General features: G+C 43.5%; 1 protein-coding gene across 1 annotated transcript in view; it reads right to left on the bottom strand.

Moving 5' to 3' along the window:
* COL13A1 (collagen type XIII alpha 1 chain) overlaps positions 1-25,254 on the bottom strand; it is a 396,595-nt gene that overhangs the window by 103,473 nt on the left and 267,868 nt on the right. The window contains exons 32-33 of the mRNA XM_078643241.1: positions 14,911-14,964; positions 14,791-14,826 (exon numbers count right to left, since the gene is read on the bottom strand). Of these exons, the coding sequence (XP_078499367.1) occupies positions 14,791-14,826; positions 14,911-14,964 (90 nt within the window). The remainder of the gene's footprint in view (positions 1-14,790; positions 14,827-14,910; positions 14,965-25,254) is intronic.

Genomic DNA, 25,254 nt, shown 5'->3' with positions numbered 1-25,254 from the left:
CTTGAGCGATTACTGTTTCGGTGCCGGAAAAGTTATCTTTTTTACATCAACAGTTCTACTGTCTCTGGAACCTTGGTCTTCTCTCCTGCTTCATCTGGAGCGAATGGAATCATTGAAGGCTTCAATGGTTTCTTGCCTCCATCTGTATCCCTCAGTCATTATCTTTGTGGCTCCTTAGGTTTAGGCTTGCCTTCATTCGAGGAGTGTTTCGATGCCGAGGCTGCCTTATGGGACTTATTGTCAGAAGGTTTTGGGTCAGAGTTTTTTTGCAGTTTTGTTACCTTAAGCTTTTTGGTGACCTTTGCGACCATTTCGGTACTTGTGTGGTTCTGAAATTCTGGACCCTACTGTTATCACGATATCGAGATCCAATACCCGTGCCACAAAATATCAATATCCCATGACGAATTTGGTATCAACAGACCGATAATGATTAGGACAACATTCCTATGCATTTGCGTCATGATCGAGGGATGCCAACACCATTAAACCGTAGTTTCCGTCCCGAACCCTTAGACTCCATTTTGTAAACGGCATCCATCTTGTGTCTTGCCCTCATGATAAGTCAATTGAGTAAGGTTGAGTCTGATCTAAAAGGACACGTCCACCTTTCCTTGACTTCCCCCTGACCTGTCCCAACTGACTCCATTGCCTCCAGCCAAACCTGTTTGGGCAGCTCCTCGTCCAGTGGCCGAATACGATAGCATCGATGCACAACATACCACAAACCATTCACTACATCCAGATCATGTTTTTACACACACACACACCTGTCCACGCACCCTGTTTATGGCCAGTTTTATGACTAGGAGGTGCCTTTCTTTATTGGGGCTTTGTCGATATCTGATGGGAGTTCCGGGCCTGGCCGGGTAATCTATCACGAATTGGACGTCTAAAATAGGGGCTTGCCTACATGACTTCGCTCTTTTGTATTATTGTAGAAATATGTGTATAGCCATATCATAAACTCAGGAATTCTTGCTTGCAGCTATTATTTTTGTATATAAGGAGACGGCTGGTTCTGTAAAAACGAACAGTCTCCTGAGAACACACAACCCGTGCTGTCGTGTTTTTAGGACACCTGTTACTTGGTAGCTGCCAATAAAACTTGATCTCTGACGGTAACTAGAAGACTCTGTGTTTCTGTGGTCCGGAACAAGGGAGAACTCAGAGGTCTTCGGGTGTTATCCCCTGGCACCAGCGGGTTCCTAAAAACCCGTTACCTCAGTTGGCGCCCAACTCGGGGCGGTATCAAGCGGCGACGGTCCAAGCCAGATGTTCGTGAGGAGCTTTGTGTGAAAATTCCAGAGGACGGCCAGCCACTTCAGCGACCCCTGTATGTCGACGTGGTTCCAAAGGTCTTTGCTGCGAGGTTCCCCGCGTCCCGACGGCTACGAAGGACTGCTGCCCTGACTATCGCCTTGTTTTGGACCCAGTGATCCTTGGTAGAGCGAAACGATAGACGAGTCTTCTAGCGACGTCACAGATCTTCAAATACTTCAGTTAAGTATAAGTGGAGCGTCTCCCAGTCCTTAGTTTGTCCTTAGTTTTTGGTATCCTTGAGATACGCTTTGATTTGGTACTTGCAAGCCCCAAAGCCGAAGGACTCGTGTATTCACGAGAAATATCGTAATAGATAATCCTTTGAAGTTTGAAGCTAGACTAGTGAGCGAAGATGCCTGGTTTTAGCAGACTTGGAAACTTGTTTTGTCTTGGTTGTAGTAAGGACTCCCGATTAGAGGATTCTTGTCCGGTTCCTCCGATTGGAACTCCAACATATGAGCTCTATGTAAAGCACGGCGTAGGTCCTATCACATATAATGAAATATGGATAAAATACACCCGCAAGGATGGTGTTTTAAAATGGCCCCAATATGGTAGTTTTGATTCAGAAATATTAGATAACCTAGAGGTCAAATTGTTCAAGAAAAAAGCCCGGCCGGCGATGTTTGACTCTTTTCGCTTATGGCGCAAATAAGCCAAACAGAAAGAAATAAAATTAGCAAAAAAGAATAAAAGAGGAATGTCAATGGTGCAAGCTGCCATTTCATACAGGGATAACGAGGAAGAGCAAGAAAACGAACAAATGCTTAGGAGCAAGAAACTAGCAGTAGATAAATGTTACCCGATGTTACCAAATAAGGGACAAGGTCAAGAGGAGAGATCCGAGAAAGATCCATTAATGTCCCACTTATTAAGCTCACCTCCACCGTATGCGTTAGACGCTACGGCACCCCCAAAGCGTTTTACTATACCGCGCCCCGACGCACGTAACACAGCTCTTGCACAAACGCCAGCTACTGTTCAGCTGGTTCCTACTTCGCCGGCGCAGCCTTCTCAAAGGCCGCCGTCTTTGCTACATACTCCATCTACTTCTACCACTTTGCCTACAGCTCCAACTATTCCCTATGATACTACGTCTGCCACTGTTTCAACTTCCTCTGCTATTGCCTCTACTTCTTCTTTGCCTCAGCATGTCTTTTCCGATGCACTTGCCCTTCCGCAAGGTTCTCCTTCTACTAGACAAAGAGTGACAGGTACCGTCACTAGTCTGTTTTCACCTTTCTTTGGGTCGCCTAAAACGACCCCTAAAACAGAACATAGACAGTCATGTAGTCAACTGCCTGATTACGAGGAAAGAAAAGTGCTGAATGAACTAGCCCGCCAATGGATTACGGATACTGTTAGATATGATGTTCAGCATGTTATGGACGTTTTCCGTCAATGGAATGCACCCACTCAGAGACACGTATTCGAAGAAATGTGTGTATATCTGTGCGAAGATGTGAAGACAAATGATCCCAAATGCACAATGGACGAACTATGGCGTACACGCTTTAAGTTCCATGAAGGTATGATTGTAGGTGCAGATGTTGAGAAAGCGATAGAGTTATTGCTCTCTTATAGGAGTACGGGAAACGTCTCTAGATCATTGTACCAAGACAACGTATCAGGTAGGAAAAGAGCGAGACAGTACCCCATGAGAGAGGTTCCTCTGGTTTGGAGGGAAGGTGATGCGAATGCAAATCCACCAATTCTGCCTCATTTCCAGCGTGTATGGGTACATGTCCCCTGGAAAAGATCCGAAGTTTTAGCACTCAAGCAGACACTACCTGATCCTCGTAAAAACCCGACTGGGTATTATAAGGAGTTATCGCAAACTGCAAGCTCATGTATAATGAATTTAGCGGATGTAGACATGTTGTTTGGGAACGTTGTTCCACATCCTTTATGGAGCAAAATCCGTCATACGGATCATGACCAGGAACTAGGTGACTCATGGGCAAACATTACCACTACAGATGCTAGACAAATTGGTGGTTTTAAACCTGAGCCGTTAATAGCTGAACTTCCCGGTAGGATTATCGCGTACATGAAAACAATAATGCCTGAAGTACGCGTAAACTGGGACAAGCTCTCTGCGTGCAAGCAGAAGAAAGATGAGAATGTGTCTGACTTTTTCACGAGATTTGAGGAGACTTTCACCGATCATAGTGGTCAGGATATGGCTACCGAGGGTGGCCAAAGATTGTTTGTAGACAAATTCGTACATAATTTACTTCCTGAACTGTGTAATCAAGTGAAAGATTCAGAGAGTGCTTGGGCTGTCTCTACGTCAGCACAAATTTTAGCAACAGCCCAGTACTATGAAAATAGGCGCAAAGACGAGCTAGATAAGGCAGACAAAAAGACGAAAGATTTAAAAACTAAAGTTCTTCTCCAGCAGGCCTATCCGCCTCGTGTGGCTAGTCAGCCCAATTATCAGCAACAACAGCAGTATTTGAGAAACGTGCAAGGAAACGAGTTTTCCCATCAGCGTCTTCCGTATGGCCCGAATCAATGTGCGTATTGCAAGGAAGATGGCCACTTCAAAAGTAATTGTCCGGCTCTTGCGCGACGCTTAAACGGCGTTTCAGGTGTAAGGGGAAGAGGTTTTCAACATGCCCCTAGAGGTAGGGGCCGTGGAAATTTCTCCCAGAACACAGCTTCTTTTCCGCCTCAGAATTCCATGAACAGCTTTGACCAACAGAATAATGCATCGTCTAGGTCAGCTCAGTACTATGCTGACGAATATTACACCGAACACGAAAATGAGGGTAACGATTGCTAGGACAGCCATGGACAAAGAGAGGGAGTCGTTTCAGTTCCAGTAGATCAGAATGGACCTTATGTCGAGGTGATTGCCTCAGAAGTGTCAGAGCCATTTCTGCTGGATACTGGTGCTACAAAAAGTTCTATTATGCACTCGAAACTTCCTGGCGCACCTTTGTCTGGCGAAATGAATGTCTCAGTAGGTTTCTCTGGCGCCCCTGTTAGAAAACTGATCTCTAGTCCTATATCACTTTCTGTTGGCCCATGCGAGTTAGAAGCACCCCTCATTCTTACAACAGGTTGCGGTGAAAATTTGTTAGGTTTGGATTTGCTAAAAAGGTTATATGCGACTTTATACTGTTCCCCCTTGGGAGTACAACTTACTTTAGGTAAGAAAGTCATTTCTCCAATGTATTTGTCAAAGGAAAATATTCCAACTGAATTGTCATCACTTCCTGATATACTTTGGGCTAATGGTTCTAATGATGTCGGTCGTTTGGAGATAGCACCGTATGTCATAACTTTGAAAGCCAACGTTAGGTTGCCACGTATTCCCCAATACAAAATATCTAGCGAATGCGAAAAGGCGTTGTTGACGATCGTTTATGATCTGATCGATAAAAATGTCATCGAAGAGACAACAGGTAATGTTTGTAACAGTCCAGTTTTGCCCGTCTTAAAACGTACTGATCCTTCACAACCGCCTGTGTACAGGTTCGTGATTGATCTCAGAGAAGTGAATAAGGTAGTTATCCCGCAGTTTCCAGTTGTCCCCGACATTACTGCTTTATTGACAATGGTTCCAGCTTCAGCAGCTTGGTTCTCGGTGATTGACCTGAAGAACGCTTTCTTCAGCATCCCGATTGCTGAGGAGAGTAGAGACATTTTTGGCTTCAATTTAGGAGGACGAAGCTTCCGCTTCAAGTGCGCTCCTCAAGGCTACTGCGAAAGCCCATCAATATTCAGTCAGGCCCTGAAAAAACAACTGGACACGATTATTCTACCAGATGGTTCAACTTTGATTCAGTATGTAGACGATCTGCTGATCGCTGCAGACACTGAAGAAATTTGCAAGAAAGCTACGGTATCATTATTACGTCACTTATGTGACATGAAGCACAAAGTCTCTCTTTCCAAACTACAATTTTGTCGACAAGAAGTAACCTACTTAGGTCACATCTTATCGAAGGAGGGAAGGAGACTGACACCAGAAAGAATACAGGCAATTGCAGAACTGAGTGCCCCAAGGACACAGAGAGAGGTTCGAGCCTTCTTGGGCATTACATCGTACTGTAGACAATGGATACCGAATTTCTCACTACTAGCTAAACCCTTGCTGGCACTACTCTGCAAAGACACGCCCAATCCTATGCCCTGGTCTGAAGATTGCCAAACGAGTTTTCACGAGTTGCGTGATGCATTATGTTCGGCTCCTGTGTTGGGAAACCCCAACTACAGTAAGCCTTTTACATTATATGTCCATGAGAAGGAAGGTTGTGCATTATCAGTCTTAACACAACACTTTGGGAACAAACAGCGCCCATGCGCGTATTTTTCGCCAACTCTAGACCCTGTGGCTAAAGCCCTACCAAGTTGTCTGAGGGCTACCGCCGCAGCAGCTGTCTGCATTCGACAGTCTGCTGGATTAGTCATGAATAATACTCTGATCGTTATGGTTCCGCATGCAGTAGACATCTTGCTAAACAGGACGAAGACACAACATCTTACTAGCGCTCGACTATCCAGTTACGAACTTACACTGTTAGCAAGTCACATCCACATAAAGAGGTGTGATACACTCAACCCCGCTACGCTACTACCCATCCCGACAGAAACAGACGAGATTGATAAACATGACTGCTGCTTTAGGACAGAAGAAGAGACAAAAGGGAGAGTAGACTTACAGGACACTCCCCTTCCTGAATGCAATGATACTTTATGGGTTGATGGTTCATGTTTCAAGTTGCCAAATGGTGATACGACTGCAGCATATGCCGTAACGACATTACACACCATTATAGAGACCGCGTGCATTTCCCACAATTCTGCACAAGCTGCGGAGCTAATTGCACTCACCAGAGCATGTGTGTTAGCGAAAGGAAAGCGAGTGAATGTGTACACTGACAGCCAATACGCCTTTGGTGTGGCTCACAGTTTTGGGAGATTGTGGCGTGAACGTGGGTTCCTGACGTCACATGGTGCAAAGATACAGCATGGTCAGCTAGTTAATGAGCTCCTCGAGTCACTGACCTTGCCACTACAAGTCGCCATTTTGAAATGCAGTGCACACAAAAAGATTCAGGATGATGTTGGCCGCGGGAATGCATTTGCAGACGAGGTTGCAAAAGAGACTGCAAGGAACACGATGAGTCGGATGTATGTTGTAGGTCCCGCTAGATGGATTACTGATGTAGGAATGTGTGAGGACACCATTGAAAGCGTGAAATCTATACAAGCCGAGGCGACTGAGAAAGAGGTGAATGAATGGAGAGAAAGTACAGGTAGATTAGATGCGAATGGTTGTTGGGTCAAACTGTCGGAACACCAGCGATGGCTATTACCTAACGCATATGTACTTGCAGTAGTAACAATGGCTCATGGAATTGCACACATCAGTTCGAGAGGAATATGTAAACTATTGGCCTCAGTATGGCAGAATAGTAATATCCCAAAATATGCAGAGAATGTGGTCAGAAACTGTATGGTGTGTTTGAAGTACAATCCCGGTAGGGGAACCCCAACTCCAGCTGGTCATTTTGCGCCTCCAACGTACCCGTTCGAAGTTTTGCAGCTCGATTTCATCCACATGGAGAGGTGCAACAATCTGAAGTATGTGCTCGTTGTTGTTTGCGCCTTCTCCAGGTGGGTGGAAGCGTACCCCCTTAAGGACAATACCGCCTTGTCAACTGCCAAAGCCCTTGTCAAAGAGTTCCTCCCTAGATTTGGTATGCCTAGAATTGTCTGGAGTGATAACGGAAGTGAATTCGTAGGACGCATGATGAAGAGAGTGTGTGAGTGTCTAGGCATACACCAAAAGTTCCACTCTGCAAACCACCCCCAATCAGCTGGATTAGTAGAGTGCTACAATGGCACATTAAAGCTCAAATTTGCCAAAATCCAAGCCAGTACAGGTCTTAAATGGCCTGACGCCTTGCCTCTAGCACTCTTGTCAACCAGAACGACCGTCCATTCCAGATTAGGACTTAGCCCCCATGAGATAGTGTTTGGCCGCCCAGCCAACGTCTGGGGCGTGCCAAGGCGAAAGAAACTCAGCGAAATAGAACACCCCGTACTGCTTGACTATTTGTGCGAATTAACAACTAAATTGCGTGTCTTACACCAACAGGTTCACAGTTCCTCTCCGCCAGCCTCTGACGATCCAGGTCACTCCATCGAACCCGGCACGTGGGTCTTGGTGCGGAATTTCCAGCGCACAAACAACGGACAACCGAGGTGGACCGGACCGCACCTGGTACTTCTTTCCACGAGATCAGCTGTTCGGGTGGAAGGCAAAAAGAACTGGGTGCACGGGACCCATTGTAAACGGGTCCCTCTGCCCCTCCCATACGACCGGTGGGTCAATGAAGGACTTGCCGACTCTGAGACAGAATCCGTACCTCGCTTCATCCCTTACAGCGATGCACGTTTGAAAGAGACTGGTTCCGAAAAGGAGAGTGATCATATTTTACAAGGACTTGTGCCACCATCTATGCAGTTGGACACTACCGAACCTGAAACATTGTTTGAAGACCACACCGTACCTAGGAAACGACGATACAATCTAAGGTCTAGACAAAGAGACTAATAAAAAGCAAACCAATGTGATTTCCCTTTTCCCCTAAGAACTATTTTTGATTTTTTCAGCTCTCTCGCCCAGGGAACTTGCTCATTTTTGATTTTTGAACCGCCATCCGGTTCTGCTGCTAGGGTCGCGGTTGAAGTCTGGGGAGTGCAACTGGGGACGTTTAGGTCAATGGTTCTGGTTGGTCCACGGGAGTTACCCCGGACTGAACAGAGCGCACTCCCTGGCAGAATCAATCTACCACCACGGGCAGCAACTAGAGGATGGAGTTTCCTAGGGTAAAGAGACCTGTCAGATTCACGAACTTTGAAAGACAATTATGCACGATACTGTCCAAAAGAAGATTCCTGATAATATGTGTTTTAATGCTGTGTAGCATAACGATGTTTTTGACTGGTTATACTCTATTCGTATTTCAAGTTTCCTTGTTTTCAAATGACACTCGGCCAACGCCTCCTCCCACTCTCTCTCCGCACTCCTTTCACCCTCTACCTGAACACGAGTCTGCCAGAAGACTCGAATTTGTAAATGACTCATTCATTCAACTTCTACACCAACACCAGTCCATAATGAACACATCGAACTGTTGGATATGCGGACTCATGCCACACACAACTGATAAGGGTATCCCATACTTTATCCTGCCATTCAGTTATTATGGTTCTCTGTGGGCTTTCCAGACCATGTTCCTATTCGCCCTAGAACCATACCCGACCCGTTCCACTGAGAGCGATTCCAGTAACAAGGCACTAGTGGCAGGGATAAGAAATATGAGTAGGGAGTTCGACACTTATCTTGCGATCCCAAAAGATGAACTCAGTCCCTACACTCGTTGGAACGTAACTAAATATGGGGTTTACCTGAGTAAGAGCCAGGCAGCAAAGAAATCCCGCCCAGTTTGGATAGTACCCCACCGAGGTCACTTATGTTTACAAGGCATCGGTAGGGACCTCAAAGCACGATTAGGAAAAAGCATATGCACGGAAACATATGTGTTCGCTTCCCGAACTTCCCCTATACTCTTAGCAGCCAAAGGCACGTATTTCGTCTGCCACGACCAAGCCTACACATGGTTGCCCCCTGACTTCTCAGGTACATGTTTTATCTCATTTCTGCTGCCTCCCACCTACACGGCCAGAGCAGATTACCATCGGACAAGGACAGCTAGGGGTGTCGTGAGTAAAGACGACACCGCGGGTCAGGAATTCGCTGACTTTGCAAAGGGTTTTCTGCCATTTTGGGGGCCTATGGTGAACAGCAGGAATATTCGTCAATTAGCATGGATAGTTGAATCCGCCGTGATTGAAACGGCCGGAGCCCTTGGCAATTTAACAACCGAGCTTCAGTCGGATCGACTTATGACCCTTCAGAACCGAGTTGCCCTAGATATCATACTCGCCGATCGTGGTGGTGTGTGTAGAGTGATCCAATCCAGTTGTTGCATTTTCATCCCTGATAATGCGCCGACAGTGTACCAGACCATCTCTAAGCTACATGAAATATCTGGTTCCCTTCACGTAGAAAAAGGGGACTGGTCCTTGCTAGGGTGGTTCTGGGAACTGATTACTGCCTGGGGATGGAAAACACTGATCTTCATTGGGATGATCTTGGCTCTTCTGTTTATGTTCTGCCTGTGTGTACAGTGCGCTCCTGCACTATGTGGCCTCTGTGCTACCCCATGTGTACGGAAGCCTGTGTCAAGGGACGAACTGAGCAACAGAATGATGCTACAGCAGCATCTCCACGAATTTCTTCATACAGATTTAGACTCAGATTAACATGAGTTATTGCCTTACATAAGGGCAAAAGGAGGGTCTGTGGTTCTGAAATTCTGGACCCTACTGTTATCACGATATCGAGATCCAATACCCGTGCCACAAAATATCAATATCCCATGACGAATTTGGTATCAACAGACCGATAATGATTAGGACATCATTCCTATGCATTTGCGTCATGATCGAGGGATGCCAACACCATTAAACCGTAGTTTCCGTCCCGAACCCTTAGACTCCATTTTGTAAACGGCATCCATCTTGTGTCTTGCCCTCATGATAAGTCAATTGAGTAAGCTCGAGTCTGATCTAAAAGGACACGTCCACCTTTCCTTGACTTCCCCCTGACCTGTCCCAACTGACTCCATTGCCTCCAGCCAAACCTGTTTGGGCAGCTCCTCGCCCAGTGGCCGAATACGATAGCATCGATGCACAACATACCACAAACCATTCACTACATCCAGATCATGTTTTTACACACACACACACCTGTCCACGCACCCTGTTTATGGCCAGTTTTATGACTAGGAGGTGCCTTTCTTTATTGGGGCTTCGTCGATATCTGATGGGAGTTCCGGGCCTGGCCGGGTAATCTATCACGAATTGGACGTCTAAAATAGGGGCTTGCCTACATGACTTCGCTCTTTTGTATTATTGTAGAAATATGTGTATAGCCATATCATAAACTCAGGAATTCTTGCTTGCAGCTATTATTTTTGTATATAAGGAGACGGCTGGTTCTGTAAAAACGAACAGTCTCCTGATAACACACAACCGGTGCTGTCGTGTTTTTAGGACACCTGTTACTTGGTAGCTGCCAATAAAACTTGATCTCTGACGGTAACTAGAAGACTCCGTGTTTTTGTGGTCCGGAACAAGGGAGAACTCAGAGGTCTTCGGGTGTTATCCCCTGGCACCAGCGGGTTCCTAAAAACCCGTTACCTCACTTGTTTCTACTCAGCACCGGCCACATAGATGTCGACGTCCAACTCCCCTCCATTTGTTTTCTCAGCTTCTTCAACGTACTCCTCATTGTCGCTGGACAGGTCAGGGGCCTTCAGCAAAACCTGTATCTTCTGAGTGAGGACCATGGTGGTGTAGTGTTCTGGCCTCTGTCTTCGTTGTAGCTTTAGCGTTTTAGGTACACATGCAGCATAGGCCTCGCAGTCCTCGTCTTGGTGGTCTTCCGGGAGGCAGAGATTACAGACCTTATTGAAATCTCTCTAGGGAAACTTGTGGTTGCAGTTGGGGCAGCATTTAAAGGGTGTGTTATCTGTGACCCCTAGCTGCTTTCATTCGCCTACCATGTCACTATTACTAACGGGGTCCCCTATTGGTTGGAAGAGAGAAGGGTCTCCTTTTCTCTCATCACTGTTCCTTTCACAGTCTTCGGCAAATCAGTTGATTTTCTTCCCAAAAACTTTTGATTTCTTGAGAAAACTTTTAGAGCTCCTCCACTGCTTCCAGACCCAATGACATAAAAAAGAATATGAAGATGACAACTACACACAGAAACATCGAGGGTGCTGCCTGACATCACACAAGGGATAGATATACCACCAAATCGTGGTTGACGATGTCCACAGAAAAAGAAAGAAAAAGGCGAAAATTAAAGGGACAATTCCAGACCCAACCACTAGATGGAGAAACAATGCACAGCATTTGAATCCAGAAAAGGATTCATGCTGCAAACGTTCCAGTTCCAACTGGAGTTGCCCTCGCCCTGCTGGTGGCTACTTAGATATTGCGTTCTAACTCACCAAGTGGTGCCCAAAAGGTCCTGGACCCTTGGCTGGTGGTAGAGTGTACTCTCTTCACCTCAAGGTTGCAAAAGGGCACACCTAGACATTTTTGATGAACTTTTTCTTAAAAGAACCAGAGGCTACCACAGGACTACTGTTGAACTGCAGCCAACGTTGTTGCATCGCCAGTTGGATTCAACTTGCTAGTTTGCCACGCTGAGAGCAGCTCTACTTCCAGAAACGCTTCTAAGTCCCAATGTGGAAGATTTCGCCATGACCAATGCTCCATCGTCGTTGAGCCCTCCATCGTACCCATTCGGCACCCTGCCACTGAGAAAATTCCTCCAAAAACAAAAATAAGAACCTGATTACGAGGTTGACGGACATGGTTACTCTGTCACAAATGTAACAGATATCCCATCTGCCAAATACAATTCTATTATATCCTATGGAACTTGTAATACGGTGGACAGGATAGCCGTCACGTTTTTGACAGAGCATCCCATCCACTAAGATCATAATAAGCCCTAAGTCAGAAAGTAAACCTTTCACCGGGACAAACCTGGTTTCTGTAGCAAACCTGTGCTTCAACGTAGTTGGCCTTAACTTTTGACTTTGACCCGGTCTAGCATGACCAGATACCCGTGGTTGGTGCTTTGTGCTTTTTGGCACTAGAAAACTGTAAAACTCCTAATAATCATATGTCTGGTTCCCGTAATCTGATTTTCAATGTTTTGGTGTTTATTTGTTTATTAAATGCATCCTATTTTTATAAATTGGAGTGGGATTTTTATTGGGTTGTGTGTTCGACTTATTAACTGTTTTGGTAATAATAAATGCTTTACACATGTTTCCTTTGAGTTATGCCGGACTGCTCTGTGCCACAGCTACCCAAGACTGAGCCAAAGTTTAGTTTAAGTAACCTAATTGACCCTGATACAGAGTAGTTACATTATTGCTTGGTGAGGTCTCCCAACCACCCCAACTAACAATCCATTTTCTCATAACTCCTTTAACAATTAATGCTTAAATATGTATCATTGTGTAATGCAGCAGCATATCCCTCAGAAATGCAATGCCTTCTTTAGGTTCATGGTTTTGCATCAGTGCTTACTGAATAGACATGGACAACTGTAATTTGTTATTGTAAATTGCACTACAATGCATATATGTGTTTTTAATCTAATTTGGGCAGTATATATTTACATGGAAATAGTGAGATGATACATGCATGTATAATACATCCAGTGTGTGTGTGTGTTTGTGTGTGTGCGTGTGCGGGTGTGTGTGTGTTTGTGTGTACAAGTTGAAAGCATTCATTGAAAAGCAAAACAAAAAATACAAGCTTTCAGCATGGATTTCCTAATAACAATTAAGAGTTTTACTGATCTGTATTTTGGCAGGACAGTAACCAAAACATTGTCTCACAGATGTCCAGATTATCTCAATGTACATGCAGTTTGGAGTTAGATTTAGGTGTATAGGTCCATTGTTCAGTTTGTACTGACATACCACATGGGTTTCCAAGTCCTCTGCTTGCTTGTTTATTAGATTTCAAGGAACAGTTCCTATGTCTTCATGACATTTTATTTTGTGTGGCGCCGCGGCCAGGGCGACTGACGCTGGAATCTGGGGACCACGGTTCGATCCCCGGCTCCGGCGGCAGGTTAGCCCAGCACCATGTGACTCTGGGCAATAGCTCGCTTAATCTCCCCGACGGCCCCCAGCGCCTAGAGACCCTTACGGGTGATTGTGCGCTTTACAAATGTGGACTTTATTTTGAGCTGCAAATGCATTGCCAAAATGTAGCAGGTTAGGAGAGCACAACACTATCAGCCTACTATTTTTAGCCTATTCCAAGTCCAATTATACTGTGTTTCTCATTCCCTCTTATATCTGCTTATTATACTCTCTCTCAGCAGCAACTGAATTAAACATATGCAAGGTGTAGTTTATTAGCGTGTTGCATTCTCACCGAAGTGACAACAGTTAAACCTTTTTTCGCTCATCTTGATTTAAGCCAACTGAAAACGCCTGCCAAATCTGTTAGGGTGAATTAAAACAATAGGAGAAATAAAGAAATGAGGACGAAGAACCTAAAGGTAATACACTGGAACAGATGTTAATTAAAGCTAGAGATGAAATAGTTACAAAAGTGTTAAATCTTACAGACACATGAACTTGGTACTGCACAGCAAGGAAAAAGTTAATGGTTAGTCAGAATCCATTCTTTCAACATGCCTAATCCAAGAATTACCCTAATAGAAAAAACTACATCCATTAATTTAAAATCAACTAGATTTTAAATGTTTAAGAGTACACAAATGATTATTAAATAATGTAATGAGAAGGTTCATATGGCAACTTTAGTAAGCATGGTTTTGAAGATAAATATGTTTGTTGTTGTGTTACCTTTAGGTAATTGTTCACACTTGCTAGTTTAGCTTGTGCACTGTAAATTGTTTTTTCTGTGTCAATGAGGAACAGCATATAAAATTTACTTTTAGATTTTTGTTCATGTGGCATTCCTTTTTACCCCCAGAGAACAGAAATGTGAGTAAACTAACAGTGGTAGTGCGGTCTTGCGTGATAGCACGTTGCAATCAGATACCATTTATGCGTTACTGGAAATGAAGGAATAACTAGGGTGATTCCAATATCAAGCACTATGTGAAAACAAGTGGGTGGAGAGAGGTAATCTCAGGTCACTTCTTCTCCTACCTACGTCCCCCTAATGCATACCCATAAAAAAATGAAAACAACACTTGATGGAAACAAAGTCGGGCTACATAAAACACACAAATGCCCAAGTAGGTCCTACAGAAGATGGTGTAAATGTAGTTCGGGGAATTTTTGTTTGGTGCACCAGTGAAAATAACTTATTTCTAAATCATGGTTGCCCATAGTGCACTCATCCATTCTTTCTACTTGTGCTGCTAGTGGGAAAGAGTAAAGCTTTCCTAAATAGCAGGATCCTAAAACGGCTACACAAAGAAACGGCTGCACAGTCTCAGGACTTTGTTATCTACCTGAATTTGTTGTATTGCCCAACTATTGCAAAGGAGGAATGGACTAACGTGGTCACAGGCTGTTACTATGATACTAATACAAGGTGCACACGGTTTGCTCTGTTGAACACGTAATGAAACAAAACTATATTCAGTTAGAAATATCTTTAGGTAAGTCTATCACCTCTCACTCCTTCTCATCGACACCAATACTTGGCAGAAGAGCAAGAGATAATACAATTGTAACTTTAGAACTTGGCATCCAGGATCCAATGTTTGTATATTTGACAGAACGATTTTTTTTCTATTAGGGTAATTTAGATATAAATGTATGTGTGCAATCACAAAAGAAAACTTAAATTGTTGCTTACCCGGTTTCCTTTTTCACTAGGTGGCCCTTGTGCACCCTATAACAAGATGTTCAAATCTAAATGTTAATATGTTTAAGGCTTTATTGATAATTAAAATGCAGAACAAAATGCAATACATACAGGAGGTCCAGCAGGTCCTGTTGGTCCTATCGTACCAGGGTCTCCTTTATTTCCCTGTAGTATGTACAAAACATTTTAATTAGAACCAGCTTTATTAATATGTACTATTTCAAATCAATGTGCCAGTTGTTAGGAAGATTTCCTTTCTTACTTTCAAACCAATGAACATTAAAGGAAGATTAGAATCTTATCAATATTGCCATTTTATATGGCAGCACCTGCCTTTCATTGCTTGCTCTATACATTCTGTTAGTTCACAATTTAACTGACATCTTACTAAACAGTTTTGGCATGCAACTTTCCCATCAACAGCAAAATGTCATTGGTGAATGCGGAAAATCTGCTTTAGATAATAGTATTATTCTCCATTGTTATTGACATACTTTTTTCGGTAAGGCTTCCAGAAATATTTTATTTTATTGCCAAGAGTCAGGAGCTTACCTCAGGGGCTTACCTTCGGGGGGAGGGGGGGTGTGAAACCCCCCAAATAAATGCTTTCTTGGCTTATCAGCTAGGTCTGGGGGCCCTGAGTCAGATCTGCTATGCCTGTGTTTGTTTTTATTCTTATCCTGATTTCACTAGAATGTTTTAACTTGTTAAATTTTTGGACCAAAACTTAAATATATATTTATATAGTGACCTACTTAGCAAACAAATATCAGATCTGCACTCTTAGGAGTACTCTTTGAATGGATGCATATTTACCACTATTTGGAATTCACAAACATTGGCAATAATAGGCTTGGAAAGCTGCACCAGTCTCAGGCTTCCAGGCATTCTACTGGCAATCAAACCCCCCAAAAATGATGGGACAAATGCTTGCAAATAGTCTACCCACTGGCAATCGTTTTGGTGGAATTCCAAAAGATCAGTTTTCGCCCACTGTGCCACACTAGACAGAGGGCCTGATTTAGAGTAAGGGAGAGTAAAGGCGGACAGAGTGGTGGAGGACTTTTGGCCTGCCACCCTGCCTTCACTCCACCTTCCCGATTTAGAGATGTCTGCAGCCTCATCTCTATACATTGGCAAGAACAACTGTCATGGAAGTTCCGTTCAGTATGAGGAAGGTTTTAGGGCCAGCTCCATCAAACACGATGGCTGGCCATCAAAGATTTCCAATGTTTTCTATTTTTTCAAAAACAAACTTCCAAAGCGGGAGTGTGGGGTTTATATTTCTTTTTTTAGTGTCCCTCACCACCGGGACATATCTAGGCCCAACGAACAGTAAAACATTTAAAAAGACATCCGACTGCTCACTCTGAATAGGTCAGGTGGTTGGATGGTTTACCTCCGATGGCCCTTGGTCTATTGGGCCTTTGGAGAAAGGTTTACAACAATGGAGTATATTTTACTCCGCTAGTGTAAAATGTGCAGTCAGCCCGGCTTAAAATGAGGTGGGTGGACCTTGAGTTTGGTGGACAGGGTACAGACAGGGTGCTCCATCACTGTTAGCAATGGAGTAGCTGCCCACTTAACTCTAACTCAGCTCCAGAGGCCCACCTAATGCTAAATCAGTGAGTGCCCTGTTCTTCATGGGAACAGTCCATCCCGAACCTTGGCCATCTCGCCCATGTACCTTATGGCACAATGCTTTTTTAATTCGGAAATTTGAGACCCCTCCCCCCCAAATATCACTGACTAAGCTACACCCCTACACAGAGGCTCAAATCTAGCTTGCCTCCTTAACTTGAAATGCTGTGTTAGGTGGGGTTCTGAACTCTCTGCCATGAAATGAGTGTATGTACTCAAGTGTAACTTCTTTGAAAACAAAAAGGTAATTTTGTATTTATTTCAATTGTCAGGTGTACATTTAAGTTGATGGAATTACAAATAATTTAAAGATGTTATGCTAAAGGAAAATGTAAATTACAGTAGATATCATTACATATAATGGATTGAAATACATAATATGTGCCTATTTAGTTGTATTTATTTATTTTATCAGATTACCTTGCTGTTTTTCCTTAATTCTGTCGATCACAGTTGGGACACATTTTCAGTGGGCTTATTGAGGCCAGCAGTCCAATGAGTACAAAAGACACAGTTGGCAGAAAAGAGCAGACATTTTCATCATGAAGAGGTTGTGAAAAGTCACCAACTACTGCCCTTAAAACTCCTGCCTCTTCCTCCGCACAGCAGATGCGCGATTGTAAGCAGCAGTAGCGCTAGCTGTGGGATTCTTTTAAAAACGTATTTCTTGGGCGAATTACTTTTTAACTTTTGTGCACACTCCCTTACCTGTCCTCTTCTGCCGCTTGCTCCCCGGTCCACCACAGGTTCACCTGATTGTTGTGGAGGGAGCAGCGGTCTTCCATCTTCCCGGGCAGAGACAGGAGGAGGCGGAGCACTGACGTCAGCAGGCAGCTGACTTTGGAGGCTTTAAAACTCATGCCTCTTTCTCCGCGCAGCGGCCGTGTGCAGCGGGCGCGCCAAAGGCAAGCCCATCCGCGCCCAACCGGGACCAGGGGCCACAACCCTTGCCCCTTTTTCTAAAGAGGCAAGGAAATATTCCCCCGGTTACCTTAATAGCTTGCGCAAGAGACCTGAGGCAAATTGTATTCTTTTTAAACTCGACTGCCCCTTTTTATCATGCCAATGTTGTAATTTCACCTGTACATCTTCACATAAGACATCACAGCTGCAAAATACTACTACCCAGCTGAATTCTATCATACAATCATCAGCTGGGAGATGCACTACTAAAACTCAGCCTAAAGAGTTCTTATTTTTTAACCTTAATTGTAGATCCCTTGCTAAACATAAGGAGGACATTTTTGCCCTTCTCGATAACTCACAACCTCAGACAGACGCAATTATCCTTATGGAAACATAGCTTCATGACAGCTCCGGTCCCGATATTGCAGCAGCCTTACCGTCAACCTATACAATGGTCAGGAAGGACCGAGGAGATAAAATCGGGGGCGGTATCGCAATTATTTTTAAAAAAGATTATAGACCTTGTGAAGGTTGTGAAGCTGTTTTTTTTAGACTCCTTCTTACTCCCCAGTTCACGCTGACAGGCTTTCTGGTTTATCGTCCCCCGGGTGCAGCAGGTCCATGGGCTGCAAGTTTTCCTGATATCATTGCCCCTTTCCTACTCAATGCAGCCAATTTCACCATCATAGGCGACCTTAATATCCATTTTGACGACCCTACTTGTAGAATTGGCTCTAGCCTGATTGCTGATCTCGAGGCTATGAATATACCCCTTTGCCATTCAGGCCCTACTCATAGGGGGGATCATTTGTTAGACCCCATTTTTTCTAACCTACTTAATATTTCAAGCCAAAAAGGACTTTGGTCTGACCATTTTTTGGTAAAATTTAAGTTGGAGTTAGACTCACGGACTAACAGCCTGGCAATCTCATTACCTAAAGTTAGGAATAGAAATTGGAAGAACCTAGATATTGACGCCTTAAATCAACATCTTGCGAGCAATATCCCTGATGTTTCCTCCATCCAGATCTCGGATGCAGTGGCCATCCACACTTGGATTACGGCATCTGTGAACACCTGCCTCCCTATTTCCTTTAAGAAACTAAATAATCACCGTCCTCCTGCTCCAGGGTTTACCGAAAAATAAAAAATCGAAAAAACCAAATGTAAGGCTTTTGAAAGATGCTGGAGGAAGGATTATGCCCTAGAATCCAAACACTGCTTTAAAACTTCCAAGAGAGAGTATCATTCTCTATGTAAAGCAGCGTGTGCCGATTATGTGAATAGAACTATTACATCTGCGCACAATAATGCAAAAGCCCTATCCAAATTATTTGGAGATCTCTCAGGAGCAAATTGCCAACCTTCGCCTCCCACACTTGATGAAGCACACTGCGAAGTTGTGGCGAAGTTCTTTATCGAAAAAGTCGAAAAGATCTATGACGAACTTGAGACGTTAAATATTAATAAGGAACAGCACACAATGGATCCATCTCCCGATCTGGCCGGTAACAACCCAGTTGGGCCCCCGGACTCGGCTGCTAAGGAGGAAATAACTAATTAGCAATCCTTAGACTCTTTGTCCTTTCATGCTATTTTAAATAGTCTTAAGTCTGGCTCCCCTAACGACCCTCTCCCAGTTAATATTCTTCAAAAACCTAATTCTTCTGCATTAAAGATTGTTATGGAACTACTTAATGCCTCACTGAGCGAAGCCATTTTACCAGCAGAATGGAAACACGCAATGGTTCTCCTGCGCTTGAAAAAACCAAATGCGGATCCAGCTGTGCCCTCAAACTTCCGTCCAATTTCCTTACTACCTGTTGTTTCTAAGATCTTGGAAAAACACGTGAACCAACAGCTTACACGGTTTGTGGAAGTTAATAACATTCTACACGGATCCCAATCAGGCTTCAGAGCCGGTTATTCCACAGAGTCTACTCTCTTAGGAGTTACAGAAACAATACGCCAGCATTTGGATAAAGGGGAAACAGTGGCACTTATTCTATTAGATTTAAGTTCCCACTTTGATACAGTGTCTCATCGTACCCTTTTAAAAGCGCTCCAGTCCCTGGGAATTGTTGGTTCTGCTCTGGAATGGATCAAAAACTTCCTGACTGACAGGACGTTTCAGGTCTTCTCTCCATCAGCGTGCTCCAAGACTTATGTATCTCCTTATGGAGTACCACAGGGCTCAATACTCAGCCCTATGTTCTTTAATCTTTATGTCAGCCCTTTAGCCACCATTGCGGAAGAAGCTGGGTTGTCATTCTTCTCTTATGCAGATGACACCCAGCTTCTCTTTTCACTATCCGCCAATAAAAACTCCAGAGTTACATACCTTCAGGAAGGGCTGCATAAAATCGCCAGTTGGATGAACACTAACTGTTTAAAGCTTAATGGACGAAAGATGAAAGTTTTGATCATGGGAAAAGATAAAGTTCTCTGGGGCCTGCACCATTGGCCACAAGAAATGGGTGAACTTCCTAAACCTGTGCAGACTGCACGTAACTTGGGCATAGTAATTGATGATCAGCTTACTATGAAACAGCAAGTAGCTAAGACCACCTCCATTTGTTTCACTATTCTCAAATGGCTCCGCATGATATTATGAATGCTGCCTGAACCCACCCAAAGAATGGTTATCCAGGCCTTGATTATGTCAAGGCTGGATTACGGAAACGTCCGATATCTAAGAGCGAATAGGGAGTTAGTAAGTAAGTTGCAGGTAGTACAGAATTCTGCGGCCAGGCTGCTTCGTCATGCACCCAAAACATCCCCCATCTCAGGCACTTTGCATGACCTTCATTGGCTTGGGTTTGAGCATCGAACGAAATTTAAGGCCTTATGTTATATGAATAAGATTAAATTAGGCACAGCACCTCATTACCTATGCGCCTTAACCCAGACATATCTTCCCACCCGTCTACTTCGTTTCTCATCTCAAGCTAATTTCCTAGTGCCCAGATTTAAACTTATGGGCAGTCACTCATTTTCATATTTGGCTCCTATGCTGTGGAACTCTCTACCCTCCTTACTTCGTCACAAAGTGAACCACAAAAGCTTCCGCAAAGGCCTTAAGACCTGGCTTTTCAACCAGTAAGTGCTGTTTTTTTGGTCTGCATTGTGTCCTGGGCGCCGGGAAACCTCCGGGTAGCTGAGCGCCTTATAAATGTAATTTAATAATAATGGAGTGTGTCCTTTAGTCTTTCACCTTGGATCCGTGCTGTTATACGAATAATAATAATAATAATTAGATTTTATCCCCTAGAATGATATTGCTGCTGACCAACTTAGTTGTACACAATTTAAATCTACAAAGGATGGAAGAATACATAGACATTGTCAGGATTTGAACTTGTGAGCTGCAGGTCACAGCAAATGTCAGAGGGAAGTGGATACCTCATTGATCAATCTGGCCGAATTTCTTCCTTCTGTGCTCTCTGCTTTATCTTAGTTAGACAGAGGACAGTAAATTAATATTACTCTCAATGAATAAAATGCTGTCCACATACCTTTTTCATAGAATGTTCTGGTACATTCGCTGTGGAATTGGCTATGAAAGTGGTCAATTTGTTGATATGGCGATTTAGTCATATTTCCGTTCAAGATTCCACAATATGAAATATTCCTCAATCATTTGCTCATTCATGTTTTCAAAGAAACTCTTAAACAGCTATCTTATCTGAGCCCACTACACTTTCAGTAAAGTTTACCAGTGGTTTGATGCAAGAAATTGATCTAAGTCATTAATTTATCAATTCCAATAATCAAATAGCAAGTGATCTACATTCGGTGCAAATAAGTGAGAGTTTGGTTCTCATCGTAGGACCATTTTTATTAATTGTAAACACCTGAGTATCTTTGTCTATGAGGTTGCCTTTAGAAAATGTTTAACAAAGAGTAAAATATATTGCTAAACAAATTTGTAAACAGATGCCTATATGAAAGCAACAGCTACTCTCTCATTTTAAACTAACTCTTAATAGAATTTAAATGTAAACCAATATGGCTAAGAAACTTGAAAATAAAGAAAATTTGACTAGATTAGCAACAGCTTTATTATAGAGGTATAGGACACTGCTAAACTAAGAAAATAGATGTCTTTCTTATCTCAGCACAAAGTGCAGAATCAGTCAATATTTCTGCTTTGTCAAGCAAATGTACGTGAAACCCAAAATGTTTGGCCCCATATCTTTTTTCACTGAAACCATTTCATGTGAAGCATTTTGTGCTCTACTGGACACCTGCCTATTATTGTATTTATGTTAAAAGGCAAGGTAAAATGTATTTTAGTGTATCTTTTCCACAAGTTTACCTCAGCTGTCTAATTACAAAAGGTGTTCCTATTGGAGTCTATCCTATGATGGGATAGCACCAGTAAATTACATTCTTTTCTTGAGCATTTCACATCATGAATGGTCTTTCACAAATGCATTTTAAGTGGCTATATAGCTGTAGAATTGAAATGAGGATACTCAATGATAAGCATTAAACGTTTTCAACACCTTACCAGGTCCTTGTTTGCTTCCCCAGAATTGATGAGGGCAAGGCCAGCAAATTGACTAGCTGGGTCCTATTTCTCTCTTTATCTATGGGCTTCCAGGGACTTTGCAGCACCTTACCTCTCTCAAAGTTACCACAGTCTCAACAATGAGAGAGTTTTGACTTTGAGAAACCCTTTCTATCTATCGTGCCACAACATTGAGAGGACCTTGGCATCCAGGAGACCCCGAGTTACAGTGGCCCTGATGATCTATGGGGTACAAAGTCTGGACAGCCCATGCTGTGCTGGAGAATGGACTGTTAAAATTTCAAGGGCTCTCATGAAAGATCATTGACACTAAGTGTGTCCTGGGTAAATAGCAAAAAAGTTCCATTAGAACAAATAGAATTCCTACAGCTACAGCCTTGTGCAAGTTTATATGCACTCACCGTCCAAGTGCAGACCTTGCCCTAAGAAAATATGATGAGTGTACTTCTTTCTACCACAAGTTGACAAGGCAGTAATTCAAGGTAATGAAGCCCATCACATTATCTTCATGCTACATTTTGAAAGACACTCTGTCATGTAGTTATCTGAGGAGTTTTGAATAGTATGGTACTTTGGAAATCATCTAGCATTCCTCTCTCTCCTAATACACCTGTTGTTAGTTCCACTGACTCAATGTGGGTGACAACATAGAATTATTCAGAAGCACCAAGGGGATCCATACCACAAAATTTCTCATAATATTGTCACTAACATTTAGTTAATTTTAATATGGAATATGTGACCATACTATTTGTGCTGTGCTATGTTGGAAGTTGGAGAAGTTGGGTATGAAGTCCTGCTCAAAAGAGCTCATCCATGGCAGAGTAACCTCAGCCTTATTCGTTTCATAAGAAAGGAAAACATATGATAAAGATATAAATTGTTTATGAATACTGTATGGATAGTTTACTCTTGAATACCTCCAGTTGATGGATTGTTTTTATATTTTTGTTTACAACCAAACGTATGATGGAGGTAGAAAATAACTGTTTCTTTTTGTTGTTTCAAACGTTGAAAGGCAGAACATAGGAGGTAGCTTGTATATAGCAGCAAATGTTATTAATGTTATTTCTGCTTGATTAACATTTGTAGTACGCCCAAATCACACACCAGAAACATGAAGACGTACACACGCCAATCTTTAATCATAGTGATCGCTAGATAAAATAGTTCTGAGGCATTTTATTATATCACCAGTATCTGGGCATCAAAGATGGGCAACATTGTCTCCCAAGACCAGCTTTTACAATGTTTATTGTTCGGTAGCTCATAATAGTGCTAGTTTTGGATAAGATTTGTTTTTGGTCTTCTCTTGCCAGGATTATTTACATTTTTTATGTTGACAATTAAAAAATTTTTTTCTTCGGGCCACGTTTTGTAGCTATTCAGTACCTCCTGTTGGACTTTCACCAATACTTCGAACATTCATGACATTTCAGCAGGAAAATGACAAAATTAAGCATAATCTTACACCTCTTCAAAGAACAACAAAGAGAGTGCTTTTCTATAACATTTAGTGGATGGGTTTGGAATTGTTTCTGTTCCCTTTTTTTTTTCTTGGGCATCGTCGAACAATATTTGGTGCTAGGTCTTTCCCTTGTGTGAAGTCAGACGGTGTCCTGGAAGTTCCTGTATGTGGTAGCCATCTTCAGATTTTTTTCTTTTCTTTGTAAATAAGGGTATATCTTTACCTTTCTTGTTTTTAGTTCTTTCTTATTCTTTTACTTGATATTTTCTCCCAACTCTTTGCTTTCCTCGTCTCTGGGGAAGTGGGTGGGTTGCATGTGAATCCAGGAAACTCTTCAAGCTGCAAAACTACTCCTACTGGTAAGTAACCATTTAATTTTGCAGCACAAATCCTCTTCTGGATTCACATGTTGTGCATTAGATTATGTAGCGGTGTCCCTTCCTTGAGTTGGTTGGGGTAAGTTGTGGAAGACTTTGCAAACAGGTATTGTCCCACCTGAGCTTCCTTTGTCATCTGTATATTCACATGGGGGGTACCTATGGTACCCCCCTGCATTTGCGTGCACTAAGTGGCAGGCACTGCGCGGTGCCTGCCGCTTTGTGCATGCAAATGCACAACATTCATTTTTAACATTGCGGCGGGTGCTGCTTCAAGCAGCACCCGCCGCAAGGTTAAAAATACAGGATGTGATTGCCAGGGTGGCGGTCACATCCTACTCTATGGTGGCGGACGGACTCAGGTCTGTCCGCCATCATAATCGGCCCCTTAGGTAGGAACTGAGGGTTGGTCCATAGGACATTTTTGTCCTTGTGGATTTTAATGTATGGTTCCTCAATAGTTAATGCTTGCAGTTCACTTACTCTCTGTAGAAATGTTATAGCAATTAAGAATGCAGTCTTTATTGTGGTCTACCGGAGTTCTGCTTTGTGCATGGGTTTGAACGGTTCTATGATTAGCTGTGTTTAAACTGTGTTTAAGCTCCACATACAAACTGGAGCCATCCTTGGGGGAGCAATTCTTTTGTAACCTTCTAGGAACCTTTCGATGACTGGTGATGAGTAAAAACGTTTGCATGTAGCTCCCTTGGTGTAAGCTACAATTGCTGATAAGAGCACCTTGTGGCTTGCGTAGTTGATTTTACTGTCTAGCATGTGAGTAAGATTTATTAGCACTGTTTCCTGTGTAGATATTGAATTAAGGGTATGGTTTTCCATACACTACATGAGGTACCATTTCCACTTAGCTGGGTAGCATTGTATTGTGGTTGGCTTTCTTGCCTCTTTTAGTATCTCCATTGTTTCTGTGGCAAGATCAAATGTTCAAACTCTATCAATCAATCAATCAGAACACTTGTATAGCGCGCTACTCACCCGGAGGGTCTCAAGGCGCTTGGGGGAGGGGGTCCGCTACTGCTCGAACAGCCAGGTCTTGAGTTGCCTCCTGAAGGCGAGGTGGTCCTGGGTCAGCCGAAGGTGGATGGGGAGGGAGTTCCATGTCTTGGCCGCCAGGTAGGAGAAGGATCTGCCTCCGGCGGTGGCTCTTCGGATGTGTGGTACGGTGGCGAGGGCGAGGCTAGCGGATCGTAGCTGGCGGGTGGGCGTGTGGAAGGTCAGGCGGTCGTTGAGGTACTTGGGGCCCAGGTTGTGGAGCGACTTGTGTGCGTGGGTGAGGAGTCTGAACGTGATCCTCTTGTTGACGGGGAGCCAGTGTAGGTTCCTCAGGTGGCTGGAGATGTGGCTGCGTCGAGGGATGTCCAGGATGAGTCGGGCGGAGGCGTTCTGGATTCGTTGAAGTCTTTTCTGTAGCTTGGCTGTGGTTCCGGCGTAGAGGGTGTTTCCGTAGTCCAGCCGGCTGGTGACGAGGGCCTGGGTGACCGTCTTCCTGGTTTCGATCGGGATCCATCGGA

The sequence above is a fragment of the Lissotriton helveticus genome, chromosome 5_1, assembly GCF_964261635.1.
Source record: "Lissotriton helveticus chromosome 5_1, aLisHel1.1, whole genome shotgun sequence".
NCBI lineage: Eukaryota > Metazoa > Chordata > Amphibia > Caudata > Salamandridae > Lissotriton > Lissotriton helveticus.
This window is presented reverse-complemented; position numbering and strand designations above follow the sequence as displayed.